This window comes from Lynx canadensis, chromosome A3 (assembly GCF_007474595.2).
Source record: "Lynx canadensis isolate LIC74 chromosome A3, mLynCan4.pri.v2, whole genome shotgun sequence".
Taxonomy (NCBI): domain Eukaryota; kingdom Metazoa; phylum Chordata; class Mammalia; order Carnivora; family Felidae; genus Lynx; species Lynx canadensis.
This window is the reverse complement of record NC_044305.1, coordinates 35,046,172-35,067,719: the sequence shown is the minus strand read 5'-3', so window position 1 is coordinate 35,067,719 and position 21,548 is coordinate 35,046,172. Positions and strand designations below refer to the sequence as shown.

At 44.2% G+C, this 21,548-nt stretch overlaps 1 protein-coding gene across 1 annotated transcript; it reads right to left on the bottom strand.

Moving 5' to 3' along the window:
• Nucleotides 1–3,862: 3,862 nt before the first annotated feature.
• On the bottom strand, nucleotides 3,863–20,423 carry LAMP5 (lysosomal associated membrane protein family member 5). The gene is made up of 6 exons (XM_030310092.1): nucleotides 19,834–20,423; nucleotides 19,119–19,291; nucleotides 18,609–18,740; nucleotides 18,376–18,481; nucleotides 16,809–16,997; nucleotides 3,863–4,733 (listed from the first exon to the last, which is right to left on the bottom strand). The coding sequence occupies exons 1-6, from the start codon at nucleotides 19,895–19,897 to the stop codon at nucleotides 4,555–4,557; spliced, it is 843 nt and encodes a 280-aa protein (XP_030165952.1). The 5' UTR covers nucleotides 19,898–20,423; the 3' UTR covers nucleotides 3,863–4,554.
• Between the last annotated feature and the right edge of the window lie 1,125 nt (nucleotides 20,424–21,548).

The window sequence follows — 21,548 nt, the reverse complement described above, 5'->3', positions numbered from 1 at the left end:
GATTTCTACTGATGACACACAGTTCCTGGTTATGCTGTAGTGCTTTGGTGCCTATGTTCATAACTGAAGCAAATGCTACCTTTCTTTTCAGGTTGGTAAAGGCTAAAGGTATAATTTTTTCCCTTACAAGTTCATGGACTCTGATGGTCTCCCCAACCCCTATCAATTGACACCCTCCCCCAGTGGTTTCCTGGGCTGGGGGAGCAGGGAATCCCTGCTTAGAAACATACTCTGAATTCAAAATAAATTGACATGGAAAACTGTGGGTGCTAGGTTAAACCCCCCCCCCCCCACATCAGTCCCTTTGGACCTTTCCTGAACTCAGATGGCAGGTGACATTTGAACGCGCATGTTAAGAATTGTGCCAGAAAGCATGTCAGTAAAACTAGCTTTTATGGAGCATTTCCAGCATGCCAGCCATTGTTCTAGGGACTTAAATATACTGTCATGAATCCTCAAATAGCTTTGCAAAGATTAGGGAGTAAGCTCCATTTTCAGGAGAGAAAACAGAGAGAAGCCCGATAATGTGGATAATGTTGCAGGTAGGCTGAGAGCAAAGGCTTTTTCACCAGTTTTCATACCCTGCATCAAAATGAACTGGGAAGCATAGTAAAACTGCAGATTCCAGGTCTCACCACAGAGATTCTCTATCGGTCTGGGATGATTCTCTAGAATTGATGTTTTATTTTTCTTTAATATGAAATTTATTGTCAAATTGGTTTCCATATAACACCATTGGTTTCCAGTACTCCTTCCAACAGGTGCCCTCCTCATTGCCCATCATCCACCCTCTCCTCCCTCCCACTCCCCATCAACCCTCAGTTTATTCTCAGTTTTTAAGAGTCTCTTATGGTTTGCCTCCCTCCCTAATTTTTTTTTTCCTTCACTCCCCCATGGTCTTCTGTTAAGTTTCTCAGGATCCACATAAGAATGAAAACATATGGTATCTGTCTTTCTCTCCCTGACTTATTTCACTTAGCATAACACTCTCCAGTTCCATCCACATTGCTACAAAAGGCCATATTTCATTCTTTCTCATTGCCAAGTAGTATTCCATTGTATATATAAACCACAACTTCTTTATCCACTCATCAGTTGATGGACATTTGGGCTCTTTCCATAATTTGGCTATTGTTGAAAGTGCTGCTAGAAACATTGGGGTACAAGTGCCCCTATGCATCAGCACTCCTGTATCCCTTGGGTAAGTTCCTAGCAGTGCTATTGCTGGATCAGAGGGTAGATCGATTTTTAATTTTTTGAGGAACGTCCACACTGTTTTCCAGAGTGGCTGGAACTGATGTTTTAAACTGGCCCCCTGGGATGACTGATGCCAAAGCTGCTTGCAAACTGCTCTTGGAGACACGCTGATTTAAAGCTACATCTGCCTGGTTCTGGTCATTCTGGTGTTTGTTCCCGGGAAGTGACTGCGCCCAATGCCAGCTGGGACCACCTCCCCGGTGAAACACCCCTTCCTGAGCACACAGCTTGCTGCCTCCAACAGACACTGCTGGGCTTTCCTACCACCTCTCCCCTCTCCCACCCATTTCTCCCTTCCTGTTTCTCAGGTGTCTCCCACACCTACATGGCTTTGCCAAGTCTTTGTTAACAGAAAGATTGGACAATTGGTGAGAAGCGAGTGGTTATAGCTTAGAAGGCCTTCTCAGGCTGGAGAACAGTCTCCCCTGCTCCCTGAGGCAGCTTCACTGGGAGCTATTTCCCCATAATGGGGGAATCTTGCAAAGAAGCACATTCAAAATTTAATTCAAACTCAGCCCCCCCCCCCCCAGTAGAAACCTGCATATGGTTCATCTGGCCTGGCTTTTCCAGGCAGGCAGACCAGCAACCAGACACAGCATCCTTTGTGCCCTGAGGCAGTTGTGTTTAAAACTGCAGTAAAAAAAAAATGACAGTTACAGGGGTAATTGAGCATCAGTGGTTTGTTTTCTCTCTTATCTCTGAGCTTGAGAAGCAATGCAGATACATGAGCCACCATCTCAGCTTGCTATACTCAGGTACAGGAGCTGCCGTGAAATGCAGGACAATGGGAATGGCCATGAACGGAGCCCAGGCTGAGATCCAGGGCTGAGTCAGTTCCTCTGGACACCTTGTGTTATCCACCCAAAGACCACTGCACCTGCCCTCACCAGGAGGCTCCCCTTTATTCTACTGAGTTGATAAGAAAAATGCAGGACTGAGAGAAATAAGGAGAGGATCAAAGAAATTAGGCTAAATTAGGCTCAGTTTGAGCTGAGCTAGTTTTAGGACAACTAGATAAAGATGCTGTGATTATAGCAATTATAGGCATGGTAATGTGGCTTTATACACATACTGCATATTGCAGGTAAAAAAGCCACTGGAATTTGAGAATTAATAAAGTTGGAATCTCGAAAGATTTAACGAATCAGCTTAAACACAGGGATGTGGCCATGTGACAACACTGTAAAAAGAGCCAGGGCACTTGTCCTTTTTAGAACAACCTGTGTATGTATGTCAGCCCTCCCCCATAGACTCAAAGTTGTCAGTTTACCCCTGTATATTCAGCACAAGAGACTGCTCAGTAGGTGCTCAAAACCTGTTTGTTGAACAAATGAATGAATGACAATACCAAAAACTAATCATGAATCCTATGTTTTGTGAAAGTAAAATTTTTAAAAGACACAAATTTCCTTTTGTGAAAGTAAAGAGATACAGAGTATTGAGAAGTGTGAGTCAGGTCTAAATTTTTTTTTTCCTGAAGGGGTTACAGAGTGCAAGGGTAACTCACTGATACATCTAAGTGACCATTTCTCCCCAGATTTTTGGGTGGTTCCAAATAAATGGGAAGTTTTTAAAAAATACGTGAGATGCTAAAAAGGAAAGGGCAATGTCAAGTTCGGGGCACGGAGTGACAAGATGACAGATGATAGAAGGTATCTCCTTTTCCTTGTGCAATGTCCAACTGTTATGAGGAACCAGGGCTTCTTCCTCACTGGAACTGAGCACTGAAGAGAGAGAGTGCAGGGGAAGAAACTAGCAGATTGACAGAGCAAACAAGTAATGAAACAGCAATTGACTGATATTTATCAAGATTTGCTGGGATAATGGACTTCCAAGGATACGCTACTTTTAGCAGTTGAAGACTTGGGGAGATGAACACATGAGTTGCTCTCATACGATGGAGATGGTATGGGGTATGGAGAGATTCCCACCTAACACCAGAGAAAAGAATTTCTCGTACCCTTGCTCAGATTTTTCAAAAAATGCTTATTTAGAAAGTGAGTGAAATTCAAACTATGTCCATTTCTCTAGAAAGTTTCAGCAAATTATATTTTACTTCAAATACAAATCATCCTAGGCTACCATGTTCAGACCACCTTTTTAATCTGAAGTTAAATGCCAAATTCAAGACCAGGAAACATCAAAAACAATAGTAGACCAATTATTCAAAAGGCACCATTATTAAAACTATCTTTGTCGGGGCACCTGGGTGGCTCAGTCGGTTGGGCGGCCGACTTCGGCTCAGGTCATGATCTCGCACTCCGTGAGTTCGAGCCCCGCGTTGGGCTCTGTGCTGACAGCTCAGAGCCTGGAGCCTGCTTTGGATTCTGTGTCTCCCTCTCTGCCCCACCCCCGCTCATGCTCTGTCTCTCCCTGTCTCAAAAATAAAAATTAAAAATTAAAAAAAAAAAAAAAACTATCTTTGTCAAAATAATTCCATGTTTGTTCACCTGGAAAAACCAACCTCCATCTTTCAGCTTCCCTGCCCTTTCTTTGCTCTCATCTTGCAGAAATGAAAGCCCATCTTCAACATTCCTCTCTCTTCTCTGAATGCCAAAGAAACCATTTTAGTTTTGTTTTCTTGTTGCAAGAAAGCAGCCAAATGTTAGACAGTTAGTGTGTTTTAATTCATTTTGAAAAACAAACTCACATGATTGATTCTTCAGGTCCCCTTACTTGGACCTGACACATTATGAAGTCCGAACAGCTCTGCATAGTTACATTAAACAGGTTCTTGTGCTGCAAAGTCACTGGGTGCAGGTAGCAGTGAAACATTCCCAAGACAATCACTAGACATGCAGAATGCCAGCCAGAAGCAAGGATCACTTTCAGGGGTCTTGCTGTAGGGAGCATGATGCTGTATTTTGTGTGCATTGACAACTGTATAAGGTAGGCCAAGGGAGCGAAGCACCCCCCATTTCTCTGAACCCAAAGGGGTGTCTTTCCAAAAGAAGTGTCTTTCCCTAAACTTCGAGCCAGATACTCCTCTGAGTTGTATGTGTTGCTCCTTGGAGAGTCAAAGCCAAGCCACCATGAGCATGAAGCCTGGCTGACCCCTCCCTCCTCATTCCCCAGAGTGGAGAGAATGTCTGCCACTTACCCCATGAATCCAAAAGAATCTCCCCCGCCCATCCCTGGGTTTAAGCATGGACGCAGGCCAAGCAAGCCTTGGACACCCAGGCCTGTTGCATTGTAGCTATGTTGGTGTATCCCATGTACAAGGTGGAAAAGTGCTTTTGTTTCTCTACCTGACCCAGCCGGGATAGGGGGATTTGGGGGCTGCCTGCCTAATGGCCCCTAGCCCATGTGCTTATATTGGGATTGGTCCCTAGGGATCTGCACCTGGTTGGCAGTCATTTTGTGGTGGATGTGGTAAATCGCCAGTGTTACCACAATGACGAGGCCTAGGATGAGCCCCAAAATCAGGGGCAAGGTTTCCTCCAACTGCTCCCGCTCATCCACCGGACACTTATGTTCTGAAATGGGAAAGAAGAAGAAAAGAAATCAGCTCCTGTCAAAACATTTTAAATCATAAGCTCTCCTATCAAAATAAAAAGAGAAATGGAGGTGAAAAGATTTCTCAAGGAACATTTGGGGAGACTCTTTTATTTAGAAATAATGTTTCCCCAACCAACCATAAGAATGAACCACTTAATATTTCTGCACAAGGTAAAAATAAAATGTATCAGTTAAACAGGGCAACAGTCGGTCATTGGATTCCTGGCAGGTGCCAATAAAACATCCAGACAATTGATTTCAATTTTCAGTTTCAGCATTAAACACAGCCACCATCATTTTTATTGTTGGTTTAATTTTTTAACTTTTTATTGAAGTATATGTACACACAGAGAATTTCACACAATATAGAGCTTTCAAAAAGACTGAAAATATCAAGTGTTGGTAATGATATGGAGCAGTTAGAACTCATATATTGTTAGTGGAAGATGGTACAACCACTTTGTAAAACTGTCCAGTAGTTTCTAATAAAGAGAAGTATACACCTACCTACCTACTAAAACAGCATTCCATTCCTAGGTGTTTACTTAAGAATAATGAAAACATATGGACACAAAAAGGCTTGAGCATAAATGTTCGCAGAAACTTTATTCACAATAGCTTAAAACTGGAAACAATCCAAATGTCCATCAAAGTGGAATGGAAAAACAAACAATGGAATAGTAATAATAAAAAGGGATGAATAAAAAGGAATGAACACATAACAAAATGGATGAATCTCAAAAATACTATGTTCAGTGAAAACTCTAAGACATGAAGAGTACATATATATGATTCCATTTACATGAAGTTCAAGAGCAGGTAAAACTAAGTCTATGGTGATTGAAATCAGAAAAGTGCTTATATATGGGGAGCAGGACAGGGAACATCCAACTGTGATGGAAATATCCTGTATTTTGATCTAGGTAAGGGTTACATGGTTACAAGTACAGGTAAACATGCATGAAGCTATGGGGTGCCTGGGTGGCTCAACTGGTTAAGCATCCAACTTCGGCTCAGGTCATGATCTCATGGTCCATGAGTTTGAGCCCCACGTTGGGCTCTGTATTGACAGCTCAGAGCCTGGAGCCTGCTTCAGAGTCTGTGTCTCCCTCTCTCTCTGCCCCTCCCCTACTCGTTCTCTCCCTGTCTCTCTCTCTCTCTCAAAAATAAATAAACATTAAAAAAATGTGTCAAGCTAAATTTTTTAGATTTTTGCATTTTGATATGTGTAAATTATACTACAATTTTAAAAAAGAGAGTGCAGAACTTCATGAGTTTTCACAAATGAACATCCCATGTAACCAGCACCTAGATCAAGAAAGAAAATGTTACCAGCACGTTGGTGTTGACTCCATTTTACTCTCTTACCCCCAAGACAGTTTAATAGCCCTTTGCCTCAATTTTTAACTAGAACCAGAAAAACAATTTGGGGCAACGTGTTGGTCACATAGTTTGTAGATCTGAGCAGAACTACATTCCTAGAAACCAGGACATGTTTGCTCAGGCTCCTTTGCTCCTTGTGGGTAATTGATGGCCTCTTCACCAAGCTCATGAGCCACAACCAGAGAAAACAGGCTTTAGATATCTGTTCATAAAGACTAAGTTTTTAAGTCAGGGTGACCCAGTAAACATTTACTGAGCACCAACTGTGTGCCAGGCTCCTCCATGTTGACACAGTCCTTTGTCTCACCTCTCCTGAGGCCAGCAGAAAGGAGAATAAGGCCTGAGCTTATTCTAGTAATTAGAGTCTGGAAGATTATGGACAAACATATAGCTTTTGAAAAGCTGTATACTTGGGGCACCTGGGTTGAGCATACAACTCTTGATTTTGGCTCAGGTAACGATCTCACTGTCATGAGATCGAGCCCCAAGTCAGGCTCTGAGTTCAAGTGGAGCCTGCTTAAGATTCTCTCTCCCATTCCCTCTGCCTCTCTCTCCACTTGTGCACACTCTCTGTCTCTCTCTCTCTCTCAAAATAAAAATAAAATAAAGGCTGTATACTTAATACACATGGTTCCTAAGTTAACTTTCAGTTCTAAGCACAAAGATTTTCTCATTTAATCCCCATGACAACCTTATGAGAGAAATACTGTTATTATACCCATTACCTAGAAGGTAGAATGAAGCTAATTTTCCCAGGGGAAATGAAGCCCCAATTTGAATTCCAACAGCCTAACTCAACAGCACAATCAGGGGGGCAGTTAGCAGACATGAGCTAGGGGTAGAGTTAGGGTCAGGTCAGTAGCAGACCTGACCTACTGGCATTTAGAGGCTACAGAATCAGAAGAGGGGGCAGGAAGAGGGCTTCCGGGCTCTGGGGCTGTGTGTACTGGTCACAGAGGTACGTTCAATTTCTGAAAATTCAGTGAGGGTCATACTTAATACCAAGAGGTATGAGGGTACTTTCAGGGGGGATGGATATGTTGTTTTTTCTGGATTGTAGTGATGACTTCATAGGTGTATTCCTAAGTCAGAATTTCTCATATCATATACTTAAATGTGTGAAGTTTATTGTATTTCAATTACAACCTGAACAAAAGTGTTTAAAATAAATAAGTAAACATACACATACATACATACATTTCCTGATTGAAAAAAGAAGAGATTTTTTTACAGGGAAGATTTTTTAAAAAGACATTTTGGCAAATGTTAAGGAACTTCTAAGGACCTATTATTAGCACTAAATTGAGCATTTCTCTTTATTACAATCAGAAGGACTAAAAAGAATCAGTAGGGGACTTTTATTTTTGACTATTTGATTAAATTCTAATGAGTTCCACACTTTGAGTGTCGGTCTGCAGCCCAACATACCCATTTCCCCCAGGGAAAACTCTTAAGGTTGTTACAGCAGCACCAGGAACAGCTATGGGCCCAGAGCTCCATACCCAGAAGGTTGCTTTTTCCCCCATGATACCACACTGCCCCTTTGAAGAGAAAAATGAGTAGAAATGGGGTTTCTTGGGGGTAGGGATTTTATTAACAACAAAAACTATTTGTTTTCCCCAACAGGCTGTTGCCTGTGAAATGTCAATGTAGATTGTGGGCTTTGCTCATTTTCTATGTACTAGTCACAAACTTACACCTTGATATTCATAACATGCCCCTTTCAAGCACACCTGACTGTAGCTAATGAGGTAACTTTGGGAAAGCCCCTAGGTCACCTAAGGATAGGGGCTGGTTGCCAGGAGAACTAAACTTGTGACCAGAAAGTTGGAACTTTCAGCCCCCACCCCCTTGATTTCCAGAGAGGGGAAAGTGGCTAGAGCTTGAGTTCAATCACCAATGGCCAATTATTTAACCAACTGTGCCTATGTAATGAAGCCTCAATAAAAACACCAAAGGATGGGATTCAGAGAGCTTCTGGTCAGTGAACACATGGAGATTTGGGACAAGTGGTGGGCTTGGAAAGAGCCTGGAACCTCCACCATCTTTCCCTGTGTCTTACCCTATGCATCTCCTACATATAGCTGTTCCTGAGTTATATCCTTTTATAATAAACTGGTAACTTAGTGAGTAAAATATATCTCTGAGTTCTGTGAGCCTCTCTAGAATTCAAGGAGAAGATCATGGAAACCTCTGATTGTAAGTTGATCGGAAGCCTAGGTAACAGTCTGGACTTGCAGTTGATATCTGAAATGGAGATGGGGAGCAGTCTTGTAGGAGAGAGCCCTTAACCCGTGGGATTTGATGGTATTTTCAGGTAGTGTCAGCAGTGAGTTGAATTGCAGAACACCCAGCTGCTGTTAGAGAATTGCTCAGTGGTTGGGAAAAACACCCACACATCCGAATTGGTATCAGAATCATACTGCCCAAAGTATTATCTTTTTAAAAAATGTTTTATAAGTGCTTGTTTATTTTTGTGAGAGAGACAGAGCTCCAGCAAGGGAGGGGCAGAGAGAGAGGGAGAGACACAGAATCCGAAGCAGGCTCCAGGCTTTGAGCTATCAGCACAGAGCCCAATGTGGGCCTCGAACCCATGAGCTGCGAGACCATGGCCTGTGCCATGACAACCGACTGAGCCCCCCAGGTGCTCCCCAGAGTATTATCTTTAAATAGATAATAACTTTAGTATAGTTATGGGAGAATAACATCTCATATCCCATTCTTCAAGGAAGGCAGAGGGGAAAAGCACAATATATTCTGACCAAAAAAGTTATGGTTAAAATACCATTGTGGTTTAGTTTCGTGGTTTTTTTAAAATTTTAATTCCAGTGTAGTTAACATACAGTGTTATATTAGTTTCAGGTGTACAATATAGCGATTCAAAAATTCTATACATCACTCAGTGCTCCTCATGACAAGTGTACTCTTAATCCCCGTCACCTATTTCACCCATCCCCTACCCACCTCCCCTCTGGTAACCACCAGTTTGTTCTCTATAGTTACGAGTCTGTTTTTGGTTTGTCTCCTTTTTTCTTTGCTCATTTGTTTTATTTCTTAAATTCCACATATGAGAGAAATCACATGATATTTATCTTTCTCTGACTTATTTCACTTAGCATTATAATTGTGGGTTACTTCTTAAAAATTATTTTTTGTGCCTTAGGAAAAAACCTGAACTAAACTCACCACAGAAAGGGGTATATAAAGGGAGCATTAAACTACAGACATGTCAAAAATAATCATGGGGAAAGAAGGGGATGTCAAAAATTATCATGAAAAATACTGAATCCCCATCCTCATCCATCCACATCCACTAAGTGGTCAAATAAGGGGACATTCCCAAGTCTGCCATCTCTTACCCACCCTTTCAAAATCCACAGAGCTCTGGAAATCCAGAGCACTTTGTATCATGCATTTGGCAGCAACACTTGAACTAATGTAGGATGCCCGTGATTTCATGCAACCTACTTAGCACGAAGGTTCACATGTTTCACTGCAAGAAACAGATATATTAATATATTTGATTACATGGGGCTGCCTGGACTCTTCTGGGGTTTTCCATAATATATGGACTATGCACTAAATTATCTTCCTAAAGTCTCAAAAATCCTGAACTCTGAAACCCATCTATCCCCAAGGGTTTTAAGTGAGAGACCGGGAGCTCACACAAGAGGGTCGCACATTCCGCGTTCAGGCTCAAGCCAGTGATTTCAAACTCTGCCTCTGACCCCGAGGGGAAATAGTGTTTTACATTGCAACTCAGAACATAGGTAGACAAACATAACCAAAACCAAGTTTTCACAAAACAATACTTATCCTGGCCCTATGCATCTAATAATTTCCACTCCAGTCTATTCTCTTTAACTTAAAACAGTGCTGGCCATGACCTACTAAGGCAGGAGATGCCATCTTTTTTTGCACCAGTAATGATGAAACTGGTGCAAACCAGTTGAAAACCCTTCTCAGAATCATGCTTACAAATGCATAAAGATAAAACACGCACAATTATGAAGGAAAGATATTACACTGAAATTCAGCTATCAAAATATGTTTAAATAAGTTGGGAGAAAGCAATACATGTACCCCTTTATTAGTACACATACTGGCTGGGCTTGCAAAGTAACAAGAAGCATCATTGTTACTTTGCAAGATCTACATAAGCAAATGAGGGATGACAATATCTGTGATTTCTATTGGTGAGAAAGTCACCACTAATTATTCATTAATTATCACCACTATTACTACTGTGGGTTGTTATCTTCATTTATGACTGAAGGGAATGTCAAAAATTAGAAATTTGCGAAAAGAAAGATGTAAATTTTTCCCACTGAAATTCACACATTCCCAGAATTCTATCCACAACCCTTACGGACCCCAAGGTTAAGATCCTTTGCCATAAATTGATTATGTAACCCACAGATTATGAAACAGGAAGGCTCTAGGCTCTGACTAGGAGAAGAACATCTTTTGGCTTAGACCACACTAAATCTGGCTTTGGATGCTCAGAGGCCCCTAATTTCCTGTTCACCTCCACAGGGCGTGGGGTCCCTCGTGCCTCTGCCCTGGCTGGGCTCAGGGTTCTCAAGTGCACAAAACAGATCCTGAAGATGATGGCATATGGCTGGAAAAGACAACAACCAGTCTAGCCATTGGAAAGAACCAAATAAAGACAAATTGGACAACAGAGCGTTAATCTATTGCCAGCCGCCAATTGCTGAATAAGGTACCCTCAACCATAAATCCAATGCTGCTGAAATTCTGATCCATCTTCAGTTCTCATTTTTAGTCCATGGTTTTGTTTTTTGGGTTTTTTGGTCACTTGTTTGTTTGATGACCACCATTGTTTGTATGTTTGATGGTTTTATGTCCATCTCAATGGTGTATTTACTCCCTGAGGCGAACCAACCACAAGAACTCTTCATTGTTCCCCAAATGAAAACACTGAGATGGGCAGTAGGCAAAAAGGCAAGCTACCTGCTTTCTCAAGGTCTGCTAACACCCCGGACTATTCCTGTTCAAGGAAGGGGCTGATTGGGCTTCTTCCACTCTCTGATAGGACAGCTGGAGGGAGGAGTTTGCCCCTCTTCCCATTTTCTCTGGGCTGGTTCTGGACTCCTGTAACCGCAGCAAAATGTGTTTTGTATTTTGAGAAAGAGCATAAATGGGCCTTGGAGACCTTTGGCTGGAGACAAGCAGATACTTTTACCAAGATGTAAGCGGTAGCAATTCAAATAAGATAATAAAAGCAGTTGTTGATTGATGCCACTGTGCACCAGGCACATGGTATGCACAAGAAAGAGTTGTATAAATCTTTCTTACAATCCTATAAGCTCTGCCAGGGCAGGAAATTTCATACACCCCAGAACCTACGTGTAACAGAGCCATCCAGACAGTGTCCTTGGCAGTCACTTTCTCACACATTGCAATGGGTTTTGCCTACAAGGCAGCTTAGAAGTCCCAGAGAGTCAATGCTCTTCCCCCACCCCAGCAGCCATCAGTGGTGGATAAAAGTTGATGGGTAAATGCATTGTTCCCACCTCTCAGGCTGGATAACTCTGACATGGGTTCTACACTCTCGGGGGTTCCAGCAGTGTCAGCCCCAGGTGCCCACAGTGGAAACCTGCTCACTAATGCACGGGTACTGGTTGCCTTACTATCTCACTTCCCCAAGCCCTTCCCAGTGCTTTCTAGAACCACTTCCTAAATAAACTACTTGCACTTACATGCTTGCCTAGGATCTGCTCCTTGGGGAACCCAGCCTAAAACACTATGTTCCAGGAAAGTACCAGGAACACTGAATTCTACAACTGGCTAGTTACATAGCCCTACACTGGGGCTCCACATTCCTGCCCTTGACACAGTTCTCAGCAGTGCTCATAACAGGATTATCTCCCCCTAGATGCATACCCAGGAGACCCTGAGGAGCAACTATGCATGCTGGGAGGTGCTATGTAAGTCACAGGTCTACACAATGCTGTGGATCAGCATCAGCTAAGCCTTCGTGCACATGGCAGCCAGCCACAGGGTGCCCTACCGAGGGCTGGTGTACAGAGAATGGTAAGGCACGATCATTTCACTATAACACAGACGTGGTTAAAACACAGATGAGGTGGCATCTTCCAATCATGCTGTTAGGAACACTAATAAAAGGCTCATGAATTCAGGGTACTCAACAACCTGTGTAAAGGTGCCTCCTGTGCTCACATGTTTATTAGGAGCAGCTGAGGCTCTGAGTAAGCGCTCAGGATCTGACACCCAAAGACAGGCTCTTGCCCCAGCCCTGGCAGCCACTAGAAGGGCAGGCTTCACCAATAACTTCACTTCTCTGAGCCTCAGTTTCTCTGCAGTCATCTGGGATCTCAGCACCTTCTTTACAGGTTTGTTTGTTTGCTTGTTTTTCCCCCTTGAGAATTAAAAAGGGACCAGCCTATATGTGGTCACTTTTAAATGCCTTTTAAACCTGAATTTTTTTTTCAATATATGAAATTTATTGTCAAATTGGTTTCCATACAACACCCAGTGCTCATCCCAAAAGGTGCCCTCCTCAATACCCATTACCCACCCTCCCCTCCCTCCCACCCCCCATCAACCCTCAGTTTGTTCTCAGTTTTTAAGAGTCTCTTATGCTTTTAAACCTGAATCTTTAACAAAGGGAAACAGAGACTGGGTGCCTGAGTGGCTCAGTCGGTTGAGTGTCTGACTCTTGATTTCAGCTCAGGTCATGATCCTAAGGTTTGTGGGTTCAAGCCCTGCATCAGGCTCTGAGCTGACAGTGCAGTGCAGAGACTCTGTCTCTTTCCCTCTCTTCCCCTCCCCTGCTCCTTCTCCTTCTCTCTTTCTCTCTCAAAATAAATAAACTTTAAAAATTTTAAAACAAAGGGGAACAGAGATACCCTTTGCATTCTGTTATGTTTCTTTTGAAATTATGCATAAAATTTGCCTTTAATTCAAGCCGTTAAAATTCTCAGGCTGATCTGTTGCTTGTCAGTGATGCAATCCTCATCCATCACAGCCAGGAATCTCCAGGAGGCCCACAAAGGGACACACTTTAAGGACTTAATTGTGGAAGGACACGTTAATCAACCCCAACTGAGAGACATGAGGTGCTTTGAACTGCAGGGTGGTTGTTACCATACAAGTGTATTGGTTGTAGAAATGAGCCAAAGTAGCCTCTGTGTATTGGCCCCTAGGTGGTTTATTTCTTCACTGCAGGCTGAGACCATTAGCTCTAAAGCCTATCATGCCAAACTCAAATTTTTACACATCTAATTATTTAAAAACCAGCCCAAAGAAGCACATTTTTAGCTATTTACAGCCTGCCTGCTTTGCATACCAAACCTCACCCAACAGCTGTTACCCATTGATAAGATAGGCCTTGGCCTCTGCTGTCCCTCAGAGCTCTCTGACCCAGAGACTCCTTACCGTGCTGCTGAGCCATATTGCCTAGACACGTAAGCCCCCTCCCCAGTACCCCTCTCCCTGCCAGGAGGTCCTTTGCCCTCCTCCCTTCTGGCTGGTGGTCCCCATATGCCTCTCTCTGGATAGTCTCATGCTCTGTCTGAGCAGCTTCCGCTCTCATGCAACCCTGTCCAAGCACCACCCAATAAAACTTGTGTATTATTGCCTCTCAAGGTCATATCTTTTCCTTGATCAGCTCAAGATTCCTCAACCACCCCCCCCCCACCACACACACACACAGAGTATTCCACAGACCAGCAGCATCACCAGGGAGCTTGCTAGAAATGGAGCATCTTGGGCCCCGCCCCCAGACCTACTGAACCAGACTCTGCATGTTAACAAGATTACCACAGTCGTGCACAATGCAGCTACAGATTCCTGTGCACACTGCAGTTGGAGACGTGCTGGGCTAAGAGACTTCTGTTGAGGATAAGCTTAGTAGCCGAGCTCAATGCACTAAAGGGATTTAAGTGATAAAGACGTCAACCCCCATTTGAGCTGCTCTCAATGCTGTGAGTATCCAGTAATCCATTTCACTGACCCTTTCTTGCTTTAGAGTCTATTAAACAGGCAGATGTGAAACTTCAGACAGCCAGTATGGCCCCCTTACACAGGGAATGGTTTCTTCATTGGAAACCCTGTGGCTATAGGTCCTGCACACACGTGCCAAACCCACATATATACCCTGCAGTAGGCGTGCAGTTATAAGACCAGATATGGCCCCCTCCCCCACTCCCCCGCTTCCCTACGCGGGTGAAGGCTACTCATCCAGAGCCTCCTGAGCTTCTTTTCTGGGAAAGCAGGGGTGGGGACAAGCCCCAGGTCCCCAAAAGGCACTTAAAAGGAATCTTTTGGATTCTACCAAATCAAATCAAATGATCCCTTGCAAAACACAGTGGGGGGCAGGTGCTGAGAGGCACAAATGGGAGGAGCCAGGAACAAAGGAACCCCTGCCACACAAAGGCAAACGGATCCAGTGAGTGATTCTGAATGAGGCTTGCCTCCTCCCAGGAGCAGGAGCTTTGAGCCCCAGGGTACCATATAGGAGGGGACATCCTAATTATTACCCAGAAAAGCCTGAGACAAGTGCAGTTTGCTTGTGCTTAATAATACATCTGCATTTAGAAAGTTCTACATGCCTACAAACTCTCTAAGTCTACCCAGCAACCGTGCCCCTCTAGGACCTGTAAGTGAATAAAACCTGGTTTTCAAACAAAGAAGGCCAAGACGTCCATGCTATGAACTTCACTGATTTTCAGGAAACCAGCTCTGGTCCTGATTCAGTGCTCATTTACTCTTATTTTGTATACCATTCTAAACACCGATGAGATTTGATTTCTCAGCTCATCAATGACTGTCAGCAACAGTGTAGAAATAACCCAGAACGACTGGGGTGAGGTTGAAGTAAGGACCTAGTAAAAGCAGCCATCACAGCACAGATAGCACCAACCAGTAAAGAAGTGCCTAAGAACAGCTGACCAGTAAAAAAACAAAGAGTAATTAGAGACTATGAAAAGTACCCGCATAAACTCAAACGTATCTGTGGTAGGAACCCTGGGGGCTGATTCTACACAGTCCAGGATGTTCATAATGAATTCCTGGTCATCAGTAATCATAAGTCCAATCACATTTAATTATAGTTAATATTTTCAGTTGAAGAAAGACACTGACTGTTATATTTTATAAACACTTATGTAATCAAACAGATATTTTTAAAACACTAAGGTCTTGACGCTTGTGAGTTTAATTTCAATTTGTGAAGATCCATGAAAATGCAGTTAGCCCATCCTTCCCCAAGTGTGTTCAAGTAAGTACTGCACTGACTTACTAAACATATTAAATCCTGATTCATCTGGTATTCAAGCATTTGGAAGTCTCTGTTAATTGTGTCCACAGCTTCAGGATATCAATTCAGCCAAAGTTAACTGGGCATCTATGGTGTACCAAGCACTGTGTTAGGCACTAAAAATACAAAGATGAAAAAAGAAGTAGGGTCTTCTGTCAAAGACAGTTTAACTTAAGAATGTTCAAATGGTCTTTAAATGATCATGGTATTGGGGGAGGGGAGCATATATTCTACTCAGTATAGTTTGAATTGGGAGGGGAATTTTATGAAAGCTGGATTCCCTGGGAAATGATCGAATGATTTGTGTATGACACAGATGGGGATTCCCTGATATCCTGTATGTTCTAATAGTTGTATTCATCTGGGGATCCCCACTCCAAAAGAAGGCATCCATACAGCAATGAGAATCTCTCCCCATTTCTTAGCCACAAGGAATAAACAGAATATCAAACCATCTTTAACAACCTTCTCCAGATGAATTGAAAAATTGATTCACCCTACGTTTGCCTGGTAAAAATTGTTGCTAGACTCAGATAATTGCAGAAATGTGGACTCCCCTTGTGCCCAACTTCTGCTGGGATGCAGAGAACCAAGAGAATGTGGATGTCCTGAATCTGCCTCAGCTATATCCTGCCTGACCCCCTTTCAGAGACTAGCACAGACTGAGAAGAAGCCTTTCTCCACACCCCAGGAGGAAAAGATCAGGGGCCCCTGCTTTTCTGAAGCCTCAAGGGTAGCCCTCCTCACAAAGGTGAGTGCTAGAGGGAGGCAGATCTCCATGAGTCTCTCTGTAGCACACACACACACACACACACACACACACACCCCTATTGCATTCTAGCCACACAAAAACTTAGACTCACAGTGGTACAAACTACAGCTGAAACTACCTGAAATAACATGGAGAAGTGAAGGCCCATGGAAGCAGAGGCCCTTCTGTAATCCATGGCTCTCTATGTAAGTGTTTGAGATTTTTAGCTGATTTTTCATTGGGAAATTTGCATCAAAATTATATATATATTTTTCCAAACGGTCTTTGTTACCTCTTTCCCTATCAAGGTTCCTCTCTTGGCAAACAAAAAGGAAGTGAGGAAAGAAATAAAAAGAAGGGAAGGACCAAAGAAGGGAAAGTGGGAGAGGAAAGAATGAAGTGAAGGAGGAAGGGAGAAGAAAGAACCATTGAGGAAGGTTGATCAGTTCACAGTCTAAAATATTATAGTGAGAGGAAGTGTCTCGTCAGCCTGAAGAAAATACAAGTAGTAACAGCCTGAAACCCTGGCAGGTCCCTTTCCCCATCCACCCTGAAGTCAGCCTTCCCTTCCCTCCATCCTGTCTCCTCCTCCCACACTGATCCCCACCAACCTACCTTCACTGAAGACAAAATCAGAGATGATGTCAAAAGGCTGGATGTGTACCGCAGACAGAATCATGGTAACTGTCTTCTGTGGATCGCTGGAGGCTAGTGAAATGGTCTGCTGAGCTTGACACTGGTAGGACTTCCCAGCTGGGGTGACCAAGGCAGAGAGGTGATGTGAGTTGGCCGTGTGCTTCCCGGCTGCAGGGAAGGCCCAAAGCAATGGTTAGGCCCCTACTTCTGGAAGAATCCTAACCTCCTAACCTCCTGTGCCTCTCTCTCTCTCAGCTCCAGAAACCTCTCTGATCCTCTGTGTTGCCGAGCTGGGGCTGGAGCTCTGCAGAGGGCATCAAGTGGTGACAAAGGACAGGCACTCCCCTTCTTTCAGGAGCAGGGGTTCCTTAAACATTGATTTGAAATTTCTTTTCTGGAAAAGGAGAGTGATACCTAAAAACCCAACTCTGTTTACTATATGCAACCTGAAAATGGAGATTTCAAAGAAACAGAACAGTGACGTGGTTTTCCACATTTCACACTGGCCCACACAGAATTAAAGATCTTCAACAAAGCCGGGCTGGTTGCTGGTGCCCTGGGCAGACTTAACATACATATATACTCTTTGCAGGGCTGCCCCTTTTTCTCCTTTTCAGGTACATGTTTGTTGTTTTTCCCCCTCTTTCCCTTTTTTGGAGAGGAAGGTATCTAATTTAACTGGGAGAAGTGCTTGAATATGGATTTTGATGAAGAGAAGAAAATGCTCTTTTTACTGCAATGATAAAAAGGGGTGGAAAGGGAGACATGATCCGTACATTCTTTCATGTGCTCAATAAAAATCTTTTCCCAACACCAGTGCCCAGGTGATGGAAGGCCTCATTAGGAGATTACACAGTTTACTAAATAAATAGGTTGGTTAATTAATTAATTTGAATGTGGTCTTTGATGGCTCTTGCACATGTGAACATTCTTATTTGGGGAATGGCTGTTGCTCTTGCCACAATATTTTTGGAGGCTCTGGGAGAGTTGGAGCGATGGGCAGGAAAAGCTAATAAATTAGGACACGGTTCAGAATCTGCTCTGGGGTGACTGCAGTCAATGACTGAAGACTGAGTGTGAGCCATAGGGCCACGAACAAAAAAATACTGCAGGCTAACCGAGAAAAGGAGTCACACTGCCCCTTTCAAGTTTCTGCGCATAAGAAGAAAAACCAGGGTGCAGGGGGGAAAAATTTAGCTTCTCCGTGCTCCTTTAAAGGACAAATCATAAGAGATCCTCCTGAAGCAGCCAGGGGGAAGACAGGCCCTCAAGAGATGTCTCATCGAGGATCAGGCTACGGTGACCTACCGGCTGATCCTTAGGCCCGTGGTTCCTTGCTCATCTACAAGGCCTAAAGTCCAGAGGACACGCAGGTGCTCCCGATTCCTCTACCTTGGAGAGAAAGCCCAGGGCGGACGTGGCCTGGGAGCGCAAAGTCAGGGTCTGTTTCCATAAATTTCCTGAGGAATTTGGTCTTCATGCCTGGGCTCTCTGCAGTGCCCAGGCTTTCCCAGGCTTCCTCCCCAGCTTTGGGGCCTCTACTCACCACTGACTGCGTCTTTAAAATGGGTCTTCTCTAAGGAGTCATAGACAAACTGGACCTTGCTCAACCTCCACGTCGCCTCGGGTCCTTTGGACGCATTATGACTTTCCTGCCAAGAGGGAGGCGCGCGTCACTCGTCCCCGCGGCTTTTAGGTGAGGAAATCCTGGGGGCGGCCCCCGCCCACATCCACCCAGAGGTGGGCAGAGCCTCCTCTGCGCGTCCCCCTCGGGGTTACCTTTACAAACAGCATTTTGAGCGCATACGCGCGATCCACCCAGAACACCTGCAGCTCCGACTCGTTGTGGCCACAGCGGCCCTTCACCTCAGCTCCTCGGGTCAGGGAGATGTCGGCCTGTTCCGTGATCAGCTGGGAACACATACGCCCCGCACCCCCTCAGCGCACCCGGCCTCCGCGGGGGCTGTAAAGGGCAGTGCATTCAAACTCGGGGTGGCACGCCTGAGCGCTCCTTTGCGCGCGCGCTCGCAGGTCCCGGAACATGCGGTTAGATGCTTGCTCTGCGTGCAGACCCGGCCGTTAGGGAAGCAGAGAAAGGGGTATTACTTTCAAAGCAGGCAGGGCGAGCAGAAGGCGTTACAAGCCGGAACCCCCATGCAGCATTCGGGAGAAGCCTGCAGGGGCACAGAGGGGGAAGGCGGGCGACCCAGGTCTTCCTGGGGCCTTGAAGGGGGATGCCCTTCGCCCCTGGAGCCCTAGGAGTAAGCCCGGAGGGAAAAGGTTCCTTACATCTACATAATTGCTGGCCCACACATCATAAGGGACAATAAATTTGGCTGCGAACTCGGCCATGAGACACGTCGTCCCATTTTCCCGCACCACAAATATATCTTTTTCAGGGTTAGTGGAAAGGCCTGAGAGATTTTCCACTTCTTGTTCTGCCATGATTCCAGCCGTTGTATCTGCGGAAAAACAAACCAAAAAAAAAAAAAAAGTCCTCTCGGTTCCGGGCTCAGTGAGCCCACGCGTCGCAGGCACAGGGGTGGAGAGATCGTGGTCTGCAGGCTTTGGGGTGATAAAGTTCCTTGCCGGCTGCTGTGCGCTCTGCAAGCCATTTCCCTAACCTAGCGCCGACAATTTCAACTCCGTTGCTGTTAATTTATGATAAAAATAAAAATTTAAAATTTAAATCCTTACTATTTTGTAAGCCGACTGGTCTTTTCCTTCATCTTAGGCTTTTAAAACCAAATCTTTCTTGCCAATGCTCAGACCCCACGGAGCAGGCTCGTATAGCATTCTGTCTGGGATGTGCGGTACAGGTGTGTGGCCCTCTGGGGAATTCCCTGCCTCCGGCGGGAAGGCCCTCCACCCCGCCCGCAAAGAAGAAAGAAAATAACAAAACGTAAGGGCCACATTTTGACCTTAAGCTACTGGTTTTGCTCTGCTCGTTCTATTCTCTGCAAATAGTGCACCCTGCCCTCGCTGTGGCCCAAAAGCTACTCACGGAACAGCATCAGGAGAACTCGAAGTCTATAGTCGCTGGAAAAGGCTCTTCCTCGGAGATCCATGCTCGCCGTGCAGCGAATGAGGCCAGATGTGCTGCTGCAGAGGCCGCCTGAGAGGGAATCCCTCAAAGTCGCCGCTGGAGTGAGCCGGGGTGAGCGAGGGGCGGGGGCACCGAGAGGGAGGCGGGGGGAAGCGCGTGTTCTCTGCGCGCTGCCGAAGACTTGGTGGCGGGTGCCGCACCGACCCGTGCAGGCTGAACGCGAGTCGGCTCACTGCGGAGGAACCGACCGAGAGGTGAGGGAGCTGTCCACGGCTGCGAGTACTGAAAGGGATCGGTTGTGTTGCAGGAGTGATTGTTGTGGCTTGGCTAGTGCAGCTAGCCAATGAGATTTGGGGGGGGCTAAAATTCTCCCTGAGTCTGTTTCCTGTTCTGCAATTGCATCCGCAGAGATGATTGTGTCCTGAGAAACTTAACAGCACTCTCAGACCTATTCGATATCCCTACTAGGAACAGTTATTAGGTGGTGTAGACATCACATCCTTGGAGTCCTGGTTGCTGAAAATGCCTCTGGTTCCTGAAAGAAAACGGTAGAACACAAATTGTTTCTGCTTTGGGGGAGGAGGAGTAGGCAGAAATAGAGAAGGGAAATGCTATGGCAACAGTTTCCTGCATTTGGAGACATCCCCTTCTCTCCTCTGCTCTCAATGAGCTAATGGATTTAAAGTTAAATTGACGCCTCCCTAAATGAGGCCGTCAGTCAGTGCAGTATTCTGGCTTATTTTCTGTGAGTTCTGCTCTCTGACTGCATGAGGGCTCTAAACTCTGGGGTCATCTACCCTCACTCATTATATTGCGACTTTTCTGCCAAGAAGAATGTAAGTGAACCCCAAGTTTGTGAGGGTTGTCTAGGGTCTCTTAGGACAGTAATGTCACCTACTTTTGTAAACATAGACATTACACACATATTGCTCTATGGCATCCAGTGGGACAAAAAAAATACTACTGGACTAATTCCTATATTTACATTTTTGGTAGCTTACTTTTTAAAAAATTTCTTGCTTCATAAATCAGAATACAGCTTTTTCAGCAATGAACATGCTGTCCTCATCAATTGTATTGATGTCCAAATATTTCATGTCTTACAGGATATTTAATTATGTGAATAATCAGTAATATAATGTCATAAAATAAACAATATCATATTAAGGGGGAAATTGCAAAGTATTTTCACATGCACTCTCAAATTTTATCCTCCTTACCACCTTAGAAGGAAGACAAGGGAACATTTGCCTTATGGTGGTTGTACACTCCCAAAACTGAGACTCAGAAAAATTAAATGACCTTGCCTAGTGTCACATGGTCAGTTAGAATTAAAATAGAAAAATCACATGCTTTAACTTCATAGGGACCATCTTCATTTTTCCTTATATAATACTTTGACTCCAAAATATACTATATTTTCATTTCCATAAAATCTTTATTCAATGACCAAATAACAAGCCGAAACCCAAAGTCTCTAATAAGATCAATAGCAATTCAAATTATGAAGTGATATTTATATCAATACTATATTTTATATCTTCATTTTTATCTGGTATATTTCATTCAAGCATTTTTCAAGAACTTTGCATAAATGTTTATATACAGAAGGACTGAGGCCTTTGTGATTGATAAAAGTCAATTATTATGATTGCAATTTGCAAAATTTACAT